The 24,018-nt window shown below is 42.7% G+C and overlaps 1 protein-coding gene across 3 annotated transcripts in view; it reads left to right on the forward strand.

Moving 5' to 3' along the window:
- Positions 1-24,018, forward strand: part of Wdfy2 (WD repeat and FYVE domain containing 2) — a 201,624-nt gene that overhangs the window by 150,984 nt on the left and 26,622 nt on the right. For all 3 annotated transcript variants that reach the window (XM_029570555.1, XM_008847350.3, XM_029570557.1), the window contains 3 exons: positions 1,274-1,424; positions 7,603-7,715; positions 20,058-20,184. In XM_029570555.1, coding sequence (XP_029426415.1) covers positions 1,274-1,424; positions 7,603-7,715; positions 20,058-20,184 — 391 coding nt within the window. The remainder of the gene's footprint in view (positions 1-1,273; positions 1,425-7,602; positions 7,716-20,057; positions 20,185-24,018) is intronic.

Here is a 24,018-nt window from a genome sequence, read left to right on the forward strand (position 1 = left end):
TGCACCTGGGTTCATTGCCACGAATTGCATAACAAGAAAGAAAAGCTCCCACCTGAGTTCACTTGGTAACTGAGATGTGAGGCCAGAACCAAACCACCCGGCTTTACTTGCCTCAGTTTAACAGATGAGCAAAATGAGCAATATGGAGGTGGCTAGATGGAATGACAGGTCTCTTTTCACTCTGAATTTATGTGATGCAAAAATCCTGTTTTTAAAGATTTATTTTTATGTGTGTGCGTGCGTGCGTGCGTGTGTGTGTATGTCTGTGTCTCTGTGTCGGTGTCTCTTTGTCTCTGTGTCTGTATCTATGTGTCTGAGTCTATGTCTGTGCAGTGCCCGTGGAGGCCAGAGAAACCAGATCCCCTGGAACTGGAGCCTGGGAACTGAACCTGGGTCCTCTGCAAGAGCACCGGGTGCTCTCATCTCTCCAGCCCTCAAGATTGTTTTAAATTTTATTTATTATTTTTATTTTATGTGTGTGACTGTTTTGCCTGCATGTATTATTAAATGCACCACATTCATGCAGTGCCCACAGAGGCCAGAAGAGGGTGTTGGATCCCCTGGAACTGGAGTTACAGATAGTTTTGAGCTGCCATGTGAATGCTAGGAATCAAACCCAGGTCCTCTGGAAGAACACCAAGTGTTCTTAACTGCTGAGCCAGCTCTCCAGCCCCATTTTCAAAGATTTTTAAACAAGCATCTGAGTAGTGAAAATTTGCTTTCATTATCTCATGTATATGCACTTTGGCATACTAAATATTTCATTCTCTTTTCATATTTGTTTCCTCCTCTCAAAGCCATTGATTTCTGACAGAAATGTGTCAGAAATTTTGTTATAAGTTTAGAAAAGATTTCAACAAAAGAAGAGTATGCCATTCGTTTTTGGGAAGTGTACATAAACTGACCACAATGACTGTTATGAATGCTGTTCCTAATGTGTCTTGTGGTCACACTGGATCTACTAGCCTTAGCAGGTCAAGAAAGGTGGCCCAGGCTCTTGGGTGGGGAGCTCTTGAGGCAGTAATTCTTGGGTTGGCACAAGTAGAATATGAGGGGAGCACTAGGAAGAGATGATCATTTATAAATAAACAAGCAACTGAAAGGAGTATCTACAGGGCATCCTCTCCATCCCAGACAAGAGCTGCTGTTCTGCCCTGTCCCTGACACTGCTTCAGCTTCTGGAGTGGGGAGAAGAGAAGGGTGGCACTGTGGAGCCTTTCCACCTCCCTCAGGATGCTCTTTATCCATCTTTTCTTGTCTCTTTGTTTTTCAGCACATCAGAGCAGAGTGACAATGATCCTGTTTGTTCTGGAGTTGGAGTGGGTGCTAAGCACGGGACAGGACAAGCAGTTTGCCTGGCACTGCTCTGAGAGTGGGCAGCGCCTGGGAGTTTACCGCACCAACGCTGTGGCCTCAGGCCTGCAGTATCCTTTTCTGGACAAAACCCTTTGAACTTGTTGATTCATGGAAAATTTGGTATATGCCTAACTTAAAGGATTTCTCTTTTGTTATGTGCTGTTTCTCTGTGTTCTTAAGGTACAAATCATTGTGGGTCCCCACAATAGAGTGAGGCAATAGCCTCTAAAGTAACACTCTGTGCTGACTGCTGTGACACAGTGCTGACACCTACAAAGGACACAGCCCAGTGTGTGAGCCTCAACTGTCAGAATATGCTACATGGACTTTAAACCACCAGCAAAATATAACATTTGGTTTTAATAGCCAAATAATTTCCCCTTAAGGTTGTGAACACCGCATTGGTACTTGGAGAAAGAACCACAGGATTCCTGTTCATTAAAAAAAATATTTTTGGGCCAGGCATGGTAGAGCACATCTTTGATCTCAGCACTCGGGAGGCATAGGCAAATGGATCTCTGTGAGACTGAAGCCAGCCTGCTCTACATAGCACATTCCAGGCCAGCTGGGGCTACAGAGAGACCCTGTCTACAAAGAACACCTATCCACAGGCAGGAAGCAATGGTGAGGGCTGGTTTTTGATTCTCATCTCGAATTTATGAAGTGCCTAGTCATTGATTCTCAGTATGGCAAAGTATGCTGCAATTTCCTTGCAGTTCTGTGGCTATGTGTATATTTGTGTGTATATAAGCAAACACCACCATTTTTCTCATTGGAAGGGTAAGATGAAGAGATAAAATGGCCATTGTGTAAGGTTGTAGAGGTAGAGAGTTACCAAGACCAGAGGCAAGGATGACAGGGAGAGGGTAATACCACATGTACATGCAAGAAACCTCAGAGGGTCCTGGAGAGATGGCTCAGCAGTTAAGAGTACTGGTTACTTTTGAGAGGACCTGGGTTCATTTCCCAGTGCCCACATGGTGGCTAACAACCTTCCGTAACTCCATTTCCAGAGGACGTGACATTGTCTTCGAGCCTCTGTGGGCATTCCATGCACATGGTGAACTTACATACATGTAGATAAAATACTTATACACAATAAACAAAAAACTGTAGAGTTTACTTCCTGAAGAGCATTCAGATGAGCATAACACTTAAAATATATGAATTTTGTTGGGCTGGAGAGAGAATTCAGTAGTTAAGAGCACTGACTGCTCTTAAAGAAGACCTGGGTTCAAATCCCAGCAATCACAAGGCAGCTATCTAAACAGCCTCTTCTGGGCTCCACCAGTCCTGCACAACACAGTGTATTTACATACATGCAAGTGTAACACTTAAACACATAAACAAATTTTAAAAATTAAAAGAAAAATGAGTTTGGGCTGGGGAGATGACTCAGTGGGTAAAGTGCTTGCCATGCAAATGTGAGAGCCTGGGTTTGAATGCCCAGAACCCACATAATGGTGATGGGAGGTGGAGATGGGAGCCTCCCAGAAGCCCACAGGCCAGCTAGCCTGGTATACATATGCAGCAGCCAAACAACAAATTGACCTTGCCTCAAAACAAGGTAGAAGGTGAGGGCCAACACCTGAATCTGTCCTCTGACTTCCTTAGGTGTGCTATAGTACATGTGCACGCACACACAAACACACACACACACACACAAAGTAAAAAATACATGAATTCTATTGCTAACAGGTCAATGATTTCTTAGAGTATTAGAACTGTTAGGGCCTTTACTCACTCTTAGTCCATTTAAGCTGTTTTAGTGAACACCATAAACTCCAAAAATGTATTTCTCACAGTTCTGGAAACTGAAATCTAAGATCAAGATGCCAGCAGATTCCATGTCTGCTGAAGACTAGCTTCTTACTCTGTAGATGTGTCCTCACTTGGCAGGAAAGGCAAGGCAGCTCTCTGTGGGTTTTTGTAAGAATGCAAGCCCTATTCATGAGGATACCACCCACATGACCTCATCCCTTCCCAAAGGTCTCCTAATACCATCTCACTGATGATTAGGTTTCAACATAGGAATATGGGAGGAAACACAAAGCACTCAGTCTTCCTTAGCACCCTCACACAAATGGGAACTATAGGTAATAATCTGTTCATTTGATTATGGTCATCATGCATGATGGGTACAAAACCAAATCATCATGTTATACATCTTGAAAATGTGTATTTGTCAATTATATATTTTTTTCAAAAATTGACCATCATTCTTCAGATGAACCAGCTGAAGCCTGGAAAGGGTCCCATGCCTTATCTGATACCACCCTGCAAGTGAGTAGCCTTGGACTCTGGCCTGTTTCCCATTGTGCTGCCACATCCCTTTGACACCAGAACTAACAGTAGGCTGTGATTTGTTCTGGGGCTGGCATCGGTAACCCTTGCTAAACTTGATGTGTCTTCTATTTATCTTCGGTATTGCTTTGCCAAGCCAAGCAGTGTGAGCAAAGAAACAGATCTTACCTAAAAGAAGATAACCTTTCAAATTATCTGAAAATGAGAAGTGTAAAAAAAATTACACAAACTTGTCCTTACCATATTAATCTTTATATACAATTGTAACTCTTAGTTCTCCTAGTTCTCCCACACACACACACCAAAAAAAATCTTTATTTTGTGTTTACCAAGCAGAAAATCGTATTATTGGCTATCAGCAGCCTGTGTGTGTTTGTGTGTTATAATCATGAGCTCTCTGGGCTTTAGTTCTATCCTCCCTCACTGTGAAGGTTGGGGGAGCTTAGTTCCACAGAAATGCCCTTCTAGAAGATTCTCTGCTCCATTAGCTCCTGCTTTAGAACCATAATGATAGTCCTTAGTCCTGAGTGTTTTTGCTGTGTTGCACATTAATAGTATGACAGCACTATGCTTTTGCCTGGGCGTCTCAGCCAAGAACCGTGTCATTTTTTTTCCCCCCAAGGCAAGAAGGTTCCCTTCCCTTTGCCCCAATTTGACTGCTAGACAGATGGTTAGTAGGCAAGTCATTGCACAGTTAGGGTTCACTATCATGAGTCCTGCCCCCACTCTTTCCTTCCCATTTTCCTTCCATGCTTTACCCTGAAGAGTTCTATTTTTTTAATCGAAAGGAAGAGGAGGAGAATCTGATAAAGCTGGGTGTTAACTTGCTGCCTCTCTTATCTTTACAAAGGACATTTAGTGGAACAGGAAAGACCACAACAGATGACATAGTACTGTCCCATCTCCACCTGTCATTCATCCAAGTGACAGAACAAAACAGATTAAGTTCAGACTTTTTCCTCCTCTTTTAGGCCTCTTTGTAGAGAAGCAGGCAGTAATGAGAACCAAAGCTCGAGTCAAGAAACCAAAGCAGATAGAGAACTGTCGGTTCCAACAAATGTCAAAGTCCTTGGTTATTTTGGCTGTAGATCTTAAACTTCAAATACTGACTGGTAATAGTAACAATAGTTAGTAATGAGGGAGGCAAGGGAAAGGAAGACCTCTTAACCTCTGCAGTCAGGAATTCAGAGTGCTTCTGTCCCCCACCCCCCTTCACTAGCAGAACAATAATGTGCTCAGTTTCCATAAAGTAGCAGTGAAGGCTTAGAAAAGCCAGAAAGGCTGAGGGATTTGCTCAAGGTTGTTGAACTTTTACCGGCAGAACAGGATTAGAACCTGGTACAGGATTCTCAGCTAGTCCTCTGCACAATTGCACACTCTAGAAAACAGCCATTTCCCAAAGGTTCCCAGGAAATGGGTAGAGGAGAGGGAATGTTTTCCTTCCGTTCTTTACTTGCTAGTCTTTAATTTTGAAAAGTCCTTATTCATCATCACCTGATGGTATCTTACCATATGACCTCTTTTTTTTTTTTTTTTTTTTTTTTTTTTTTTTGTCTTTTTGAGACAGGGTCTCCCTGTAGCCACAACTGGCCTAGAACTCACTATGTAGACCAGGCTGGCCTCGAACTCACAGAGATTCATCTACCTGCCTCTGCCTTCCAAGTGCTGGCACTAAAGGCATGCCACCATGCCCAGTTTATTTGACCATATTTTGATCTTTTTTTTTTTTGGTCTTTTTGAGACAGGGTCTCCCCGTAACCCCAGCTGTCCTGGAACTCACTATGCAGGCTATCCTTGAACTCACAGACATCTGCCTGCCTCTGCCTCTGCCTCCTGAGTGCTGGGATTAAAGGCATGTGCCACCATCATTCCCCAGGCAGGGGTGAACTATGTAAGAGCGGAGAAGGCAAGCCAAGGAAAAGATGCATGCATTCATTCTCTCTGCTCTTGACTGTGGATGTGACCTGCTGCTTCAAGTTCCTATTGTCTCAACTTCCCCACCATGATGGACAGTAACCTAGAATTATCATCTAAAATAAACCCTTTTTCCTCTAAATTGCTTTTGTCAGAGTATCTTATCTCAGCAACAGGAAACAAAGCTAATACAGCAAGGCTAGTGGGCTCATGGCAGTAAGTCATAAGGCTTGGTGAGGAAAGAACAGGTAGAGCACAAAGGAATTTTAGGGCAGTGAAATTTCTCATATAATAGTACAATGGTAGACACACTGGTTCAGATCCACACAGTGTACAACAGCAAAGTAAATTCTGAAGTAAGAAAGGATTCTGGATGATAATGACATGTTATATTAGTTACCTGTCTAGTTGCTGTAATAAAATACCAGACAAAAGCAACTTAGAACAGAACAGTTTATTTTGGCTTACAGGTCCATGGATTACAGTCTATCATGACAGGGAAAGTATGGAGGCAGGAACAGGTGGCAGCTATTAGATCACATTGCATCCAGTCTTCTTTTTATTCAGTGTGGGTGTGCATGCACACACTTCACAGAATAGCACTACCCATAGCTGGGTTGGGTCTTTCCACCTTAAGAATCTCTTATAGACATGCCCAGAGATTTGTTTCCATAATGATTCTAAATCCCACCAAGTTGACAATAAACAATAACCATTCCACATGCCAGCACAAGTTTACCATTTGTAACAAATAACCCCTTCTCCTGGAAGTTGGAGATGGGGAAGAGGACATGGATATAGATTTCCATACTTAAGCTTTCTGTGAACCTAAAATGCTATAAAAATATCCTATGTAGTTTGTGTCAATGTAATTTTTTAATCCATCACCTTATTCACTTGAAGAGCTATCATTATCAGCTATGTACTAGATTTCTGTGTGCTTTTGGGGTCTGTAGGCCTCCTATCCTAGCTCACTGGTCTATTTGTCTATTCACCAATAAGCACACTTTTTAAAAAATCTTGTAGTCTGGACTTTTAGCAGGTACTACGTCTAAAGAGAACCATCGCCATGCTTAGGGCAGGGATCATACTCAGTAATTCAACAGCCTTCCCTAACAGACTATCTACTGTGACAAAAGGCACAGCATCTCATCTGCACAGATAAGATTCCTCACCAGTCTACCAAGAATTCCAGATAAAGTGTTTCACATTCACCTGCAGATTATGAAAAATATGGTGAGGCTCTACAGCACCCTCATAAGCTGCACATAGTTACCAGGAAAGAAAGTACAAAAAGATATCCATACCAGGACAGAAGATATAAGTGTGCTTGAATTAGAAAAAGGCACAACCCCCATTCATCAGAAATATGCCAGCAGTGAATGCTAAACTGAAAACGATGAAGCAGTTGCTGAGTAAAGTTGCCACAAGGACTTCCAACACAACAGAGCATCCAACCATGTGCCCCAAACACCAGGGAGTTGGCAGTCAGTGGCCTCTAAAACCCAAGGAGCAGGATGTAATTAGCCCTGAAGTTAGAACAGCTTCAGCTGAAACCAATTGCACAAGGCCTTTTTATTTAAAGATGGTGAAAAAGTGTTTTCATTAAAGTGTGTTTTAACACTCCCCTCTCGGAAAAAAACAGCTTTGTAGCATTTTGTAGTATCCGGTAGATCTGACCTCCTGCTGCATGTTATTCTTATTTTTAAGTATTCCTGGATCTTCTTGCTTATTTATTTTTTACATATGTTTTTTGGAAAAAAAAACATATCTAGCTCCAGAAAAATATGTTGATACTTTTATTGAGATGTTACATGTGTAAATTAATTTAGTGACATACATCTTTGTCTGTCTAGTAATGTGGTATATCCTTTGTTAAGTTCATTTTTGTATCTTTCAACACCTCTCTTCAACTTTTCCTGACATGACATTTCATATTCCTTATTAAACTAATGTGAGGTTTTTTTCCCCCCTACTATAAATCCCCACTTCAATTCTGAGAAACAATCCTTAATGCTTACATGATAGATTTGATGTTGAAACTCGGCATGTGTTTATCGGTGATCATTCGGGCCAAGTAACCATTCTTAAACTGGAGCAAGAAAACTGCACGCTGGTCACAACGTTCAGAGGACACACAGGTAGGATTCAGAGGAAAGCCATGTGCCAACCACATAGGGTTCTGTTGCCCAGACTATTCTGGTGTTCAGATGTTGAAAGTGACAGAGAACAACCTGTGCTTGAGCAGAGATACAGGTGATATGCTTAACTAATTCCAGAATGTTCAGTAAGAGATAACTTCAAAACATTTTCTCTGTAGTCCAAACAGAAGAGGAGCCAGGCTATTTTGAAAATGTTGAGATTTTGCTTTCACATTGCTGTAGAGAAAGCCAGTGTTGGCATGTGTTGACAGGGTGTTTGAGACCATGTGGCAACTGTTCAAACCCCGGAAGACTGAAAGGACAGTTGTCCTTGTCACTCTTGAAGTGAGAAGATGCTATACAAGAAAGGGTCTCACTTCCAAATGAAAAGGGAATACTGTCATTGTGAGAAGCTAGACTGAATAAAAGGAGCACATTCATTTTCCCTTCCCACGGGCTGTAAGGTTCATAACCCAAGGTGCCCTTCTGGTCTGTTCACGGTAATTTAAACAAGATGATATAGAACAATCATTCTTAGCCTTTGAAAGAATTGACAGTGATAGTTACTGTTTTACTGGCTTTTTCAGGAGTGGCATTGGCTTCAGGAAATGTTGACCTTAGGAAATGAGCCACTGTCAAATAAGTCACTGCTTGTTTTCATGGCTGTTAATAGGCTTTACTGTTTTTCGTTTGTCTGTCTGTCTGTTTGTTTGTTTGTTTTTTGTAAACTACTCATGATTTTAGTATAGAGTAGGGATAATAGTTCAGATGTCATAGAAGAATAAAAGTAGAGGAAGGATGTTTAATGTATGGTGTCTATCCAGTCATAAGAGATTTCCTAAAGAAGAAAAATGAAAAATGAACTGGAGAGATGACTTAGCAGCTAATAGTGCTTGCTGCTCTTCCAGCAGACCTGAGTTTGATTCCTAGCACCCATGTCAGATGGCTCACAACTGCCTCTGACTCCAGCCCCAGGGGATCTAATGCCCTCTTCTGCGCTCCACAGACACCTGCACACATATGTGTGCACACACATATATGTAAATAAAAGTAGGATAAATCTCAAAGAAATTAGTGTGCTGGCTTAGGAGATGGAGTAAAGAGAAAATTGAATCCAGAGAGTAAGACTCATACAAGATCACCTTAATTATATCTTTAGAAGGGAAGCACAGAGCAACTTCCCCTCTGGATAAGACTGATTACTTACAGCCTGGCCAATACTGGATCTGGTAGGGATCAGAACTGTCACACCTCAGAAAGAGTTAAACTGTTGTTTCACTACATACTTGATTGAGTCTTCTCATCTTTTGGTCCCTTAAATCCTTTTCTTCTCTTCACATGCTGTTCTTGGTTGTTGTGAATTTCTGTCATCTGCCCTTCATTTTCCAGTGTCTGAGCCTCTGTGTCTCCTTCCTTTGCCACACGCTTCCCAGAATGCTCGAGCCTGTAGTTGACAGCATTCTTCCTCTTGGAAGCATTCTACTTCTTGGGTAATCTTGGAGACTGAAATTCAGACTGACTATACACCTTACTTGCTTGTCCAAACCAGAAGCCCAGTCTGCAAGTCATTCATGATAGGGACCACCAGGCCCATTGCAAGGTCATGATTTCTCAGCCAGGTGCGCAGAGTTGCCTAATAACCCCTCTCCCTGCGGTCTGTACACTCCTGTTGCCAGTCCCATAAACACCTTTTTGTGACTCTTTACCGCCTTTCTCTTCCCCTTTCCAGTCCACCCCCAGCCATTTCCTTCAAAAGCTGTCAGATTTCGTTTTTATGTTTATTTCTTGCCTGTTTTGTACTCCCGTGTGTACCTTAACAGACTTTAGTCTCTCCTCCCCTCAGGCAGGAGCCAGCCCTCCTGTGGGTCCAGGCTAATTCTTAGGATCCACACACCAAAATGGACTCCCTTTGCCACTCTTTGGGCAACAGTCTTGTCTCAGGTAATTACCATGCTTAAGTTTCTTGCTTCTCTGTTGAAAAAACACACGGAGCCCTCTTGATCCCATATCCTGCTGTAGCAGTTCCCATCTTATTCTCTTAATAACAGTGTTTTTTGTTAATTACAAGATTTTTCAGAACATAAAATTCACTATTTTAACCATTTTTTTTAGGATTTTGTTTGGTGGCATAAAGTACCTTCACATTATTGTGCTGGTATTACCACCATCCATCACAGAACACTTAATCTTGTGAAGCTGCAGCCCTTTGCCCTTAGATAGCAACTCCTCCCTCCCCACCATCTTTCCTTCTTCCCATGAATGTAACTACATCATATAAGTGGAATCGTACAGTACTTGTCCATTTGTGAGACTTAATTTCACTCAGCACAGCGTCTTCAGGTTCATGCAGACTGTAGCAGAGGTACTTCTTGCAAGAATATAATTTCCCCAGCTGCTCCTAAGTCTTTGCTTTCCATTTGCCTTCTAGCCCTGTGCAGCCTTGTTTGTCTCTGTTACTCCACTTGAAGTATTCTCCCTGAGGTGACCCATGCCTACTGGGACATGTTTTAGACCTTGTTGTGCCTAACCTTTTGGCAGCATTTTGCATGGTGGCTTGTTCTTCCTGCTGTCACTGCCCTCCCTCCACTTCTGTGAAATAGCCTCTCCCGCTTCCCTTCTGTGCCTCTGTCTGTCCTCAGAATCCCTGTCTACCCTGATCCTCTTCTCCTTACCTTTTGCTCCCTTGGGTTGATCTCAGCTGCTGCTTTCGGTAGCAGAAATAAATGGCATAGGTCATTGTCCTCAAATTCTTCACAGCCCAGTGAGAGGCAAGAGAGACTGTAATTATGATGCCTGGGGGCAGAGGCAGGGGAAGCAAGCACAGGGAGCTTCCAGGAACACAGAGCAGGCAGCTTCCTTGGAAGGAGGGGGAGGCATTCAGGGAAGGAAAGCCTTCTCAAGAGAGTTGTTGCTTGACCTGAAATCCTTGGGAATGAGCAACTGTTGAGTCCATAGAAAAGAAGCAAAAAGTCATTCAGGCAGAGAGAGCCAGCATGGTCAGAGCATGGAGATCTGGAAGAGTGTGCTCTTGTGCGCTGGTGTGGCTACTTTTCTCAGACTGGACCATTCAGAAGAGGAGGCAGCCAGCACGGAAGCCAGTTACTTCAGCTCCAAAGGTTCATTGCAGGCAGTGCTCTGACATCCTTGAGCAATGACTGAAGAGTTTGAAGCAAAAAAATTTAACTTGATTGGGTTTTTAAAGATTCTTCTGGAAGTACAGAGAAATTGGAAAGCTAGTGTAAACTATCCATTAAATGTTTTATTTTTATTATTTTTAATTATATGTATGGGGACAGGGTATGGGCATATGCGTGCAGATGCCCACGGAGATCAGAAACATCTGATCCCCCGGAGCTGGAATTACAATGTTCCAGTCCTCTGCAAGAACAGTATATGCTCTCAACTGCTAAGCCATCTCTCCAGCCCCAGAAACTGTCCCTTAATGTGATGTTGACAGTGGAGAGTTGGGGGTAAAGGAGTGGATGTTTCAGAGAAGAATGTAGGAAGTTGAAAAAAAATTACAGCTGGGAATGTAGCTTAGTGGTAGAACACTTGCTTAGCACAAGTGAGGCCCTTGGTTTGATCCTAGGAATAGGGAGAAGGGGGAGAAGGGAGAGATACAACAGGCCTAGCACCTAACCAGATTTCATTTAGGCAGAAGTGGCCTCTTGACTCTTTAGATGTCACTCTGGAGTCCCCCGAGTTCTATATTGTCTCCCGATCAACAGGGGTGAGTAACTGTTCTTACCGTGGTGTTAGCTGGACATGGCCCAAGGGTCCCATGTTCTGTAGCCTTGCTCTAATATAAAATGTTACCTTGGCACTGGGCCTTATCTTACACCGTGAAGCCTAAGAATTGTCTTGATTTGCATAAACGTATTAGAAATACAAGGATGAAAATGTAAATCTGCCTAAAGCCTTCTAATTAATGGACCATTAAACACAGCCTTGTTCATTTGCTATTAGGAGACTCTAAAGGAACACTGTAACTATAACAAAAGTACCTAAATAAACAAGAAAAGTCTATGCAAACATGCAAGTTCAAATAGTTACTAGCCTGTCCTTTACTGTTGAAGGTGTGATGCCACACTTAGTGAGTTGTCATGTCACACTGTGGCAAAGGCAGACCCAGCAGTATCCAACAATGATTTTGCAACGTGAAATTTTTGACTTTCGCAAGGTTTGAGGTATAAGTCTCCCCCCAAGATACTTAGTTCACTAAACATTTTGTTAACAGTCTAAGAGGTCTAAAATCGTTTAGACTAACCCAGCTCCACATTTGAGATTCTTGTCTAAGTAATCAAAAATGTGGAGCAAGGAGTCAGGTGCTACAGTCCCAGCTACCCAAGAGACCGAGGCAGAGGTATCACTGGAGCCAGGACTAAGAGGCCAGCATGGGCAACACAGCAAGCCCTTGTTATTTAAAAATAATAGTGAAAGAGGGGCCGGAGAGATGGCTCAGCAGTTAAGAGTGCTTGCTGCTCTTGTAGAGGACCTAAGTTTAGCCCTCAGCACCCCACAACAGGGTACTCACAACCACCTATAACTCTAGGTCCAGGGGATCTGACACCCTTTTCTGGTTTCTACAGGTACCCACATGCATGTGCACTTATACACACATACACGTAAATTCTTTTAATTAAAGAATAACAAAAAAGAAATGTGAACATAGTTGTCATTAAAATGCTCTCTCAGGGACTGGAGAGATGGCTCAGCAGTTAAGAGCACTGACTGCTCTTGCAGAGGAGCTGGGTTCGATTCCCAGCACCAACATCGTGGCTACGAACTATTCTTAACTCCAGTTCCAAGGGAATCCGAAGCCCTCTTCTGACCTCTGTAGCATTGCACGACACCGGTGTACTCACATACATGCAGGCAATTCACTCATACACATAAAATAAAAGTAATAAATAAAATATTTTTTAAAAATGCTGTCTCAGCAAATTTTATAATATTTAATAAAAAGTTGAGAGAAACCCTACAATGGGTAAAATACACTAATATGCATAATTGGGTTTTTGTTTTGTTTTTTGTTTGCTTGTCTTGGTCCTTTTGAGATAGGGTCTCCCTATAGCCCCAGCTGGCCTGGAACTCACTGTGTAGATCAGGCTGACCTTGAACCCATATAGATCCACCTGCCTCTGCCTCCCAAGTGCTGGCATTAAAGGCATGCACCACCAAGCCCAGCCAATTTTTATAATTGTTTAAAAATTAATTTATGGGGCTGGAGAGATGGCTCAGCATTTAAAAGCACTGGCTGCTCTCATAGAGGACCTGGGTTCAGTTCCCAGCACCCACATGGTGGCTAACAACCATCAGTGACTCCAGTTGCAGGGGATCCAACGCCCTCTTCTGACCTCCACAGGCATTGCATGATGTGGGTGCACTTACATGCACACAGGTAATACACTCGTACACATAAAAATAAACATTTTAAAAAATGTTCCTGAGCTGGAGAGATGGCTCAGTAGTTAAGAGCAATGGCTACTCTTGCAGAGGACCTAGGTTTGGTTCCCAACAGCTCACAGCTGACTATAACTCCAGTTCCAGGGGATTCAATGCTGTGTTCTGGCCTCCATGGGCACCAGGCACCCAGGTGGTACACATATATACATGCAAGCAAATACTCATACACTTAAAACAAAAATCAAGTCTTTTAAAAATGAATTTTCCAAAAACTTGCGACTCCTTTGTTTCTCATAAAATATGTATAGCATAGATTTTACCATTTCAGCTTCTGTTTTGTTTTGTTTTGCAGTGCTAGTCCCAGTACTTGTGGGCCATGTGCATGCTGGCAGACATTCTGCCATCCATTGTATCCCTAGTCATTTCATCCATTTTCAAGTGTGCAGTAATTCAGTGACATTAAGTATATTCACAGTGTTGTGCGGTCCTAATACCATTTTCATAACTTTTTCATTATCCCAAACAGAAGTTCTGTAGCCCTTAAGAAGTAACACCCTTTAGAGAATAGAAGTCTGAAAATGTAATTCAGTAGTAAATCACTTGCCGTGCATGCACAAGGCCCTGGATTCAATCCCCAGTTGCAATCAAAAAGAATAATTCTAAAACTTTCATGTAAGTTGTATTGTGTTTAATGGCAGTGAGAACATAAACTGAAATATTGAAGGAGAGTAAAAATTTAAATTAATTTAAAATGAAATGGAAGAACTTTCCTGCCACTTAAAATGTCATGAGCTGGAAACCCACAACCACCTCAGCCCTGACCCTGTCCTCACTGTGGGTTAGAGTATAAAAGGTAGTGTGCTGGATAACTTCAGTTGTCAACTTGACACACCTGAGTAAAAGGAGCCTCAATTGGGGAATTGCCTCCATTTGAACTGGCCTGTGGCCATGTCTGCAGGGCATTTTCTTTTGTTGAGTGTTATGGAAGGGCCCAGCCCACTGTGGGTGGTGCCACCCCTGGGCAAGTGGCTGTGTATTATATAAGAAAGCAGGTTGAACATGGGGCCAGGGACCAGGCCAGTAAGCAGTGTTCCTCCATAGCCTATGTCTCAGCTCCTGCCTCCAGGTTCCTGCCCTGAGTTTCTACCTTGGGCCCCCTCAGTGATAAACTGTGATCCAGGAGATGTAAGCTGAATAAACCTTTCCTCCCCAAGTTGGTATTGGTCAGAGTGTAGCAATTGAAAGCAAATGAGAACAGGTAGTGTCTGCAGGACTTGGGATGCAGACTCTGAAGGTCCTCCACTTCTCACTGCCGGAAGTTAAGGGGAAAGGATTATTGTGCATCAAGAAGTTCTACTTGCAGAGAGATGCAGGCACTGTGCCTTTCCAGGATGTGTAGGTTCCTGCAGCAACTCTCCCCTTCTCCTTCTGACTCACTTGCTGTGCTGCCCACCCCCAGTCTCTACCCCAAGGCTTTCTTACTTTTTGTTCCCTTATTCCCCTGCCATCCAGTAGAGCTAGTCATTTTAGTAAGCATTTATTGAGCACCTCCTATACACTGAGAACTATGTGCTCTGCTCAGACACAAAGATTCAGAAACTAATGTCTACTCTTGGGTTAGATCTATAATCTGACAATGTTAAATGTGGTGGGGTCAATGTCTGTGCACGGGGACTACAACATCACCTTGAGGGTGTTGGGGAGTATATTGGAGGCCTCTGAACTGCAACATTGAATAGAAAGAAGTTACATGAGTGATAAAGGGTAGGACAGGCACCCCAGGTGAAAAGCGGAGCCACATTCTCCAGAAAGACTGTCTCCACCAAAAGCAACCTGCAAGGTCTTGTTCTTAGCAACAGTCACATGATCTTGTCTTACTGTATGCTGCTGGTTATGGTATGCTGCTGGTGGCAGAAGGTTTGAGCTTTGTTTAATTGTATCCAAGAGCCTATGAACCCAGAGTTGTTGGCATCCCTGCTCCATCCTATCCTTTTATGTCTTCTTCCATATTTTATACACTGAATCCTAGTGTATATTCATCATTATACACTGATGAATATGCATTGCTTTAGCCAGGTTATTGATTGTCTCGTCCTCATATTGTTGCTGGTAACTCCACTTCCCCCTTACAGTCTGCTAGGATGCAGTAAAGCTAGAGATTGAGTACGTTTCTAAAACTTGAGCTTTGCTCATAATGGCTGGGATAACATGGGGACGTCTAGCCACTGCCTTAAAGGCTGGCTCCACCAAGGACACCATGACAAAGATTGTGCAGGTGAGATCTCCACAGTGCCTTAAAGGACAACATAGGCTGTACAAGGAGGTCTCTGCTTTGCAGTCTAGCTGACATCTGAGTGCTTTGCATATTCTAGGCACTAGTCTGGGACCTCACCTGTCAGCCCCTTTCATCTCAACATAACCATTATTAGGTGCTATTGCCGTCCCTGCTGATAAATGAGACTTCTGAGGCACAATGACAGTAGTAACCTGCCCAAGCTCATGTACCTAGCAAAGGTAGAGCTGGTGTTTGAACCTTGAATCTGGTCCCAGAGCCTGTAAACTTATAATTCCAAATCTAAACTCACTTCCTTCCCCCTTAACCTTCTCATGCCATAGTCAGCAGCAACGAGGACCAGGGAGTTGTGTCTCATGGTACAGCATTTGTAAGTGTCAGGTTGACAGGTTAGGGTACAGAGAAGCCCCAGGAAGGTATTTCTATAGTGACCTAACTTGAAGAGTCCTTTATCCATTAAGTCCCTGAATCAATGAAGCTTTTCTAGCCATTCTTTCCAGCAGCATACACTTTTATTTAAATCTGATGTGATTCTTTAAGAAGCCGAGCTTCCCATTTTACGTTTTATAGGAGAAATTACATATGTCACCTTGCCTTAGCTGTCCCCTTAAGCATGGTGTCTTCATTAGTGAATCCAGCCACTTCACATCCTCTGTGAGCTGAGCAGTCCATGGTGTAAAAGTAGAACAGCAGGTGTCACATCAGTAGCACTGCAGTTCAGGAAATGCATGCCGTGGACCTGCTTCGTTTGCTGAGAGCAAGGTGGAGGGCAGTAGTTCTGTTCTGACTCATTGTCCAGCCATTGGCTCCTCTGTCTCTGCATACTGAATACCTCCGCAAGCCAGGCAGAATTGTTCATACTGGGGACCCTGCGAGGAACAATTCATGGCTCTGGCCTCCTAGAGCTTATATTCTAATAGGAAGACTGAAGGTCACCCAGTCTGGGAGGAAATGAGGATGCAAGTAATGAGAACAGTGATAGAGAACTCTAAGAAATGGCACTTAGGCAAGGTTTAGCATGATATAAAGACAAAAAGGTTTGTATTCCATTCATCTGCCCCTCATTCTGCCCTGGTGCTATGCTGGACTGCTATTGGGGAAAGTGCTCTGGCGGGCGGGGGTGGGGGGGTGGCCTGGAGCTACAGGCTAGTTAACCACAAGCTGACTAGAGGAAGTGCTGACTAGAGGAAGTGAGGTTGGTTGTTCCAGGAACAGGAATCTATGCAAACATGTAGAGTGCAGGTAGAGGAAGAAGCCAGTTAGCCACAACAGTAAGACTCCACAAGAGTAGGGGGAGGGGGTCTTCTGTGATCCTAAAAATGTCTTCAGAGACAAGTGAGTACCTGCCCTAAAAGCTCATAAAGTTTAAGATTTTATTAAAACAGATGGATAGTTTATTTTTAAATATTTTTATTATTTTTTATTTTATGTGTATGAATGTATTGCCTGCATGTGTGTAAATGCATCCATTGCCTGTGGAGATCAGAAGAGGGTGACAAATTCCCCTGGAACTGGAGGTAGGGACAGTTGTTAGCCACCATGTGGGTGCTAGGAATCGAACCCGGGTCCTCTGCAAAGAGCAGCCAGTGCTCTTAACCGCTGAGCCATTTCTGCTGCCCTACAAATGGATACTTTAAAAAATGTCACACTCCAAAAAATATGAAGCTGGTCTATAGTCTCAGAATATAGCATTTTTTAATGTTTAAAAATGAAAGTTTCTGGGCCGGGTGTGGTGGTGCACACCTTTAATCCCAGCACTTGGGAGGCAGAGGCAGGTGGATCTCTGTGAGTTCAAGGCCAGCCTGGTCTACATAGTGAATTCCAGGACAGCTGGGGCTACAGGGAGACCCTGTCTCAAAAAGACCAGAAAAAAAAAAAAAAAAAAAAAAACTTAAAAAAAAAGCTTCTTACATTCCTAAGTACCAATCTTGTGTGGAAATTTTGTTACTATTCTCAGTATTCAAGGAATTTGATTTATAAGAGAAGAAAATCTTTTATAATATTGGTTAGCTATATGCTAGAGTAATCCTAATCTCTATCACACTAAAGCTTACAGTGTAGTCCTGTGTAATTCATCTGACCAATTCTCACCATTATGCGTTGCTCAGCTTGCTGTTACTAGCGGTTGTAGTGATTGAAATATTACAGTACGCCACCCCCATTTTATGGTTGAGGATTGTTCTAGTTTCCTTTCTGTTGCTGTGATAAAATACTCTGATCAGGCTGGGCATGGTGGCACACACCTTTAATCCCAGCACTCAGGAGGCAGAGGCAGGCAGGTCTCTATGAGACTGAGGCTACTCTGGTCTACATAGTGACATAGTGAGTTCCAGGCCAGCCAGGGCAACAGAGAGACCCTGTCTCAAAAAGACCCCCCCCCAAAAAAAAAGTACGTTAAAAAAAACTCTGACCAAAAGCAGCTTAGGAAAGGAAAGGGTTTATTTGGCTTACATGGATGGGGCAGGAACTCAAACAGGAATTTGAAGGAGAAACCATCAAGGAATGCTGTGTGCTGGGGAGCTCACAGGCTCATATTTAGCTAGCTGTTTTATACATACAGAACCACATGCCCACAGAGGGCTAGTCCCCCCCACAGCAATTAACAATCTAGAGTCTCACAGGCCAGTTTGATCTAGGTAATTCCTTAATTAAGGCTTTTCCTCTCAGGTGACTTTAGACTGTGTCAAGTTGACAGTTAAAGCTAAGTAGGACAAGGATACTAGCACTTAAGAATGTAGCTGAGGGGCTGGAGAGATGGCTCAGCAGTTAAGAGCACTGACTGCTCTTGCAGAGGACCCGGGTTCGATTCCCAGCACCCACATGGTGGCTAATAACCATCCATAACCCCAGTTCCGGGGGAATCCGACACCTTCTTCTGACCTCCACAGGCATTGCACAACACAGGTGCACTTAACACACATGTAGGCAATACACTCATACACATAAAATAAAAACAATAAATAAAATATTTTTCAAAAGAATGTAGCTGATTTGTAGGGGGCTGGAGAGGTGGCTCAGTGGTTAAGAACACTGACTGTTCTTGCAGAAGACCTGTGTTCAAATCCCAACACCCACATGGCAGCCTGTTAACTCCAGTTCCAGGGGATCCGACAGTCTCTTCTGTTCTCTGTGGACACTGCATGACATGGGTGCACTTACCTACATGCAGGCAATACACACACATAAAATAAAAATAATAATAAATAAAATATATTTAAAAAAGAATGTAGCTGATTTGTAAACTCAAGTTTCCAAAGAGAAAAAATGCCCAACTCTGATATTGTGCCTAATTATATCATATACTTGGCTATAAAATATGTCATAGACAGTCTCAAAAGCAGACACACAAATAACAAGTAACAGTTTTTTTTTTCCATACAACAGTTACTTGGAAAATGCTCAGTATCAGTAATCATTAGAGAAATCAAAACCACAATGCAGTGTCACCTCTCTGCAGTTAGATTGGTGGTGTCACAAAGTGGCAGCATATGGGAAGCTGTGGGGAAAAGAAACCTTGAGCACTGATGGTGAAAAGTAAATTAGTCCATCCATTATAGAAAATAGCATGACTTACTACCAGGCATGGTGGTACATGCCTGGAAGCCCAGAATTTAGGAGACAGAGGAAGGTGGATTGCCGCAAGTTTGAGGCCAACCAGGATTATGTAATGAGACTCTGTCTCAAAACAACAACAACAACAACAAAAAACAGAATACCATATGATCTGGCTACTGAGACTTTATCCAAAGAAGTCAACATATTAGAGAAAGCTGTGCCCCCGCATTCATTACAGCACTATTCATGTAACTGCAAAATGCAAACAAATAATTAATGGATTATGAATGGATAAATAAAATGTTATGTGTATACACACATGGCCTGGAGACCATTATGTTAAATGAAATAAGCCAGACACACAGAAGTACCACATGATCTCACTCAACATGGAATTTAAAATGTTGACCTCATTGAGAGAAGCAGTAGATAGCACAGTGGTTCCCCCAGAGATTGGGTGAAGTTGGGGATGGGAGAAGTTGACCACTGGGTACAAAGGTGCAGTTAGTGAGTTCTGGTGTTTTGTTGCACAGAAGGTAGCTATTAACAACATGGTGTTGTGTCCTCAAAATAGCTGGAAAGGAGGATTTTGAATATTTTCATACAAAGAAATGATGAGTGCTTGATGAGATGGATATGCTAATTACCCCCTTTGGTTTGCTCATCATACAAAGTATACTTAAATTGAGACATCACGTTGTACCCCACAAGTATGTATAGTTATTATGTGTCGAGAAAGAAGAAAAATAATCTAAGTATTTTTGATCCTTGTTTACTTTTTACTTGTTATTGTCAGGGTTAGGAGTAAGTAATAGGAAAATATGGTTAATGTTTCCAAATAGTGCTGTATTTACCATCCTTAGAATTATAACTGCCTTTTGATCTCCGTAGTAATTGATTTTGTGCTACATTACATTGGGGGGATGCTTAAAGAGTGGGATTTTTACTTTGGGAGCCAGTTTTTCTTTTCTAGAGTTTCTCATTTATTCATTTTGCAAATATTTATCATAATTCAGGACCCTTAGGGGTCCTGATCTCTTGAGTTCCCATTTTGTAGTGACTAACATCTGGCTGTGTCCATTTCTCAGGAGGGGTGACAGCACTCTGTTGGGACCCAGTCCAGCGGATACTGTTCTCAGGCAGCTCTGATCACTCTGTCATCATGTGGGACATCGGTGGGAGAAAAGGAACAGCCATCGAGCTCCAAGGGCACAAGTAAGGCTACTGCTTCCATAAATCTCTAAGAACAGGTCCCGGCAAAGGCCGAACAAAGGCGTGTGGGCCCATCTCCACCTAGACCTTTGCACCAGAAAACATGACAGGAATGCAGAAACAGCCACCTTGATTTATGTCTCTACAAAAACATGCTGATGCACCCCTGCTAGTCGTGGAGGAGCTGAGAGAGCATCCAAAAACTGTAAAGTGAGATAATGGCAGCAAATAAATAAAGAGCAAAAATTACAGCCGTAGAGAATATGAGAGCGAGACAAAAAAAAAGAAAATTAAAAATATGAGCCAGAAAGGCCCATAATACAGAAAGCCCTGTAAACTTTCTATAATTGAATTCAAATGTGGCTTCATACTTCCTGGAAGCTGGAAGAGGGGCAAAGTTGATACCCTTCCTCACCAGTTTGTACCTCACCCAGTATTTCTTGAACACTCTTGAATCTTGATTCTCATCTGGCTCTTCTGCAAGAGGTGGGCTGTGGGACTGAGGAGCACACAGGCAGCCTGGGCTTAGAGCTGATCTGAAATGCTGCTTTGCACGAAACATCACTGAGAAATCCATTCAGATTCCAAGCTAAGATTCTGGTTGCTGGTCTGGAGCTGTGGAGACCAGTGTTGGGACAAACCACTCAGGCAACCCTGTTGGTGACCCTCAGACCTTTCCCAGACCTGTACCCATATCTGCTGCCCCTGTCCCTGGACAGGATGCTAGCTCTGTCTTACTGTGCCAAAGCTAATCTAAACTGAGTAACCCTGGACAACCATTAGCAAATGTCCCAAACACTAGTTCCAAATACTCTGTCAGTCATAAAGAATACCATTTGGAATTATTTTTTAATGGCTAATAAGGTTTTCAGGGTCCTGTGCACAAATAATTATTGTAGTTTAGGAACTTGGTGTTAGACAAGGAACAGCAGAGCCCTTCTTCCTCTCCTTACAGAAAGGGGCCTCTCCTGCTATGGAGGGCTGTACAGGCCCTGTCAGCTCAGCAGAGAATTTATTCTTTTCTGTTTATCTCCATGGCAGCCTCCAGGTCATATAGAAGGAGTTGATGTCGTCATCCATGAGAAAAAGAGAAGCCAAACACAATTCTGTTTAATAACTCCCAATGATTATCTAATCTGCCAGGGAATCCCTGCCAGCCTGGCCTCTCAAAAAGAAATGCAGATTCTGAATGAAGATCGACAACATCTGTTGGACTTACTCTGCTCAGCCCCTAACTTCTTATTTTCGCATGTGGTTGGGAGGTCTAAAGCAGTCGTTTGTGATTTCATCCACAACGTGATAGACCGCGGTAGCACTCAGCCCTGGAGTTACTATGTACAGAAGGCTCTTTTTTGCATCTTAGATGTGTTTCTTGGAAACTTGGAAACGTCCAGTTTGTTTGAAAAAGAGAAGTTACAAAGTTTGGTGCAATCTGGCAGTCCAAGAGGGAAAAAAATTAAAAACCTAACAGTTTCTAAGGCATACATTTATCCTTTAAAATAGACCTGAAATCTTGCTGTTAGACCTACACCAATGAGCAAACAGGCTACTGGAATGAGAGCCAGAGAGAACTGACCAGAACAGGGACAATGGCTGCAGACCTTTCCCTTTTAGGAATCAATGAAGTTGGGTTGTCCTGTCCAGAGGTCACAGCCTGAGAGGCCAGTCTGGTATCATAGAGCAAGATCAGAGACATGGACTTCTTCATTCATTTGGGCTGTCACTGCTAGGGTGGCGTCAGGGCCTGTTTGGGCTGCTGGAATCAGCAGGGCTTCCTAGTGAAGTACAAAGAAGGGGTAGAGAGCAGAGTCTACAACCCCTCGCACAACAGCTGTTCTTTCACCATGGAAATGGGCAGTAGAGCAGCACTCCATGATTCTTATGTTTGAAACATGCCTTATATTTTGGCAACGAGCTTTCAAAAGCCACCGATGCCTCAGTTTCATCTTACAATCACTGTATCAAAGATACCATTTTTCCAGTAAGAATATTAAGGTTCTGCCCCCAAATCCTTGCTAGTACCGTAGGTTTCCTGAGCCCAAGTTGGATGAGACTAGGAGCTAATCTGCTTTCTGTTGGTGAGCCAGGGTCTAGCAAGGCATTGCAACTGTGATCTGTGAAAGTGGGTGTTGGTTTACATGTGGTGGCTGCTGTACCCTGTGTGTGTTTTGTTTCTTTTCTGCTTGGGGTTAAGTTCCCTCCTTCCCTCATGATGACTAGTGGTCAGAATTGGATCCAAATCGGGGACATGATGGTCACCTTAGGAAGTGAGCAAGCTGAGCTCCCAACAGGGCCAGAGGACTTCCCCTTGTCATGGACATGTGTAGCCATGGTGTTCAGGGGAGCGCCACACATCTGCTGTTCCTGTTTCTGAAGCAGCAAATGTGGTTTATTTATAATTACAGTTCACTCAAGGAAAGACCACACAGAAAACAGTGGTCTGATAAGACCATAATGTAGCCAAAAAAAAAAAAAAAAAAAAATCATATGGCCTAGTATTTCTATTGTATCTTTCCTATGTGTAAATGTGTTACACACATGAATGTCATTTTGTCAGAAGTGCCTGTAGCATTCAGTATAGTAGCATGTTTGTGTCCTCAGAGTAAGGGCTTATCCCCTGTAACCTAAGTGTATAAACCTAGACTGTACCATCTAGAGTTGTAAACTCTGTGATGATCACACAGTAGCAAAATCACCTAACACTGTTCTCAAAAACTTATCTCATCATTGAGTCAGATTGTGTAAAAATCTCATCAAAGCAAAGAAAGCTTAGCATTAAAGAATGGGATTGATGACACTGGAGTTTTCCATGTCCAAGGGAGGAAAGCTAAGAAAATATACTCTTATATGGTATTATCTGCATTTCAAGCATTGTGATGTTTTTATTCCCTGTAGCAAGTGGAATATAATTGGATGCCAGGCTACCTCTATGAAGGAAAGGTAAAGAAAAGCTCCAATGTCAGGAGTCAGTTATGATTGTTCAAGTGCTAGTCGTTAGTTACACAGATACTACCGACACATAACCTAGAGGTGTGTTGTGCCTCTAGGCACATATTGTTTTGTTTCGTTTTCATTTTCATTTTGTTTTGTTTATTTTGAAATGGGGTCTCAAAATGTAGCTCTGAATGGCCTAGTACTCACTATGAAACTAGGCTGGCTTCAAATTCATGGCAGTCCTCCTGACTCAACTTTCTGAGTGCTGAGATTACAGGTATGTGCCACCACCTGCTTGTCCTTGTCTTTTAGATCTTTTTTTAAACTTACAGTAATACCTGTTGTTTCATGACCAGATTTATGACTGTCCTTTTTCTGATAGTGTTTTCTTAGACCTAAAACTTTGGGGCAGTTGAATGTAATTTGACTTAAAGCAATGGTAGATCTGTTATCCCTTGTGTTGGGACCTACTATAGAAACTGGAAACAGCAGGTTATATGAGGTTGACCACAGCCAGGACTTATAGGCATGCATGAATTATGTATTTCCCCTTTCCAGAATTCTAGCTCTTGTTTCTTTCTTGCTTCTCTTACCATGTGTAAGACTTTTGTTATGAGCATCCTTACACTTTGGGAAGTCAAGTGTTGTGAAACATAGCTACTATAATCCCAGTCCTGGGGATAAGGAGGCAAGAGGATGGGCAGTTCAAGGTCATCCTTAGGCAGCCTGCCTACATCAGACCATGTCTCAAAAATAAATAAATAAAGCCAGGTGCGGTGATCCATGCCTTTAGTCCCAGCACTCGGGAGGCATGGACAGATCTCTGTGAGATCAAGGCCAGCCTGGTCTACATAGCAAGATCCAGGCCAGCTGGTGCTAGAGGGAGACCCTGTCTCAAAAAAA

The sequence above is a fragment of the Nannospalax galili genome, unplaced genomic scaffold (assembly GCF_000622305.1).
Source record: "Nannospalax galili isolate Female #2095 unplaced genomic scaffold, S.galili_v1.0 scaffold1252, whole genome shotgun sequence".
Lineage (NCBI taxonomy): Eukaryota > Metazoa > Chordata > Mammalia > Rodentia > Spalacidae > Nannospalax > Nannospalax galili.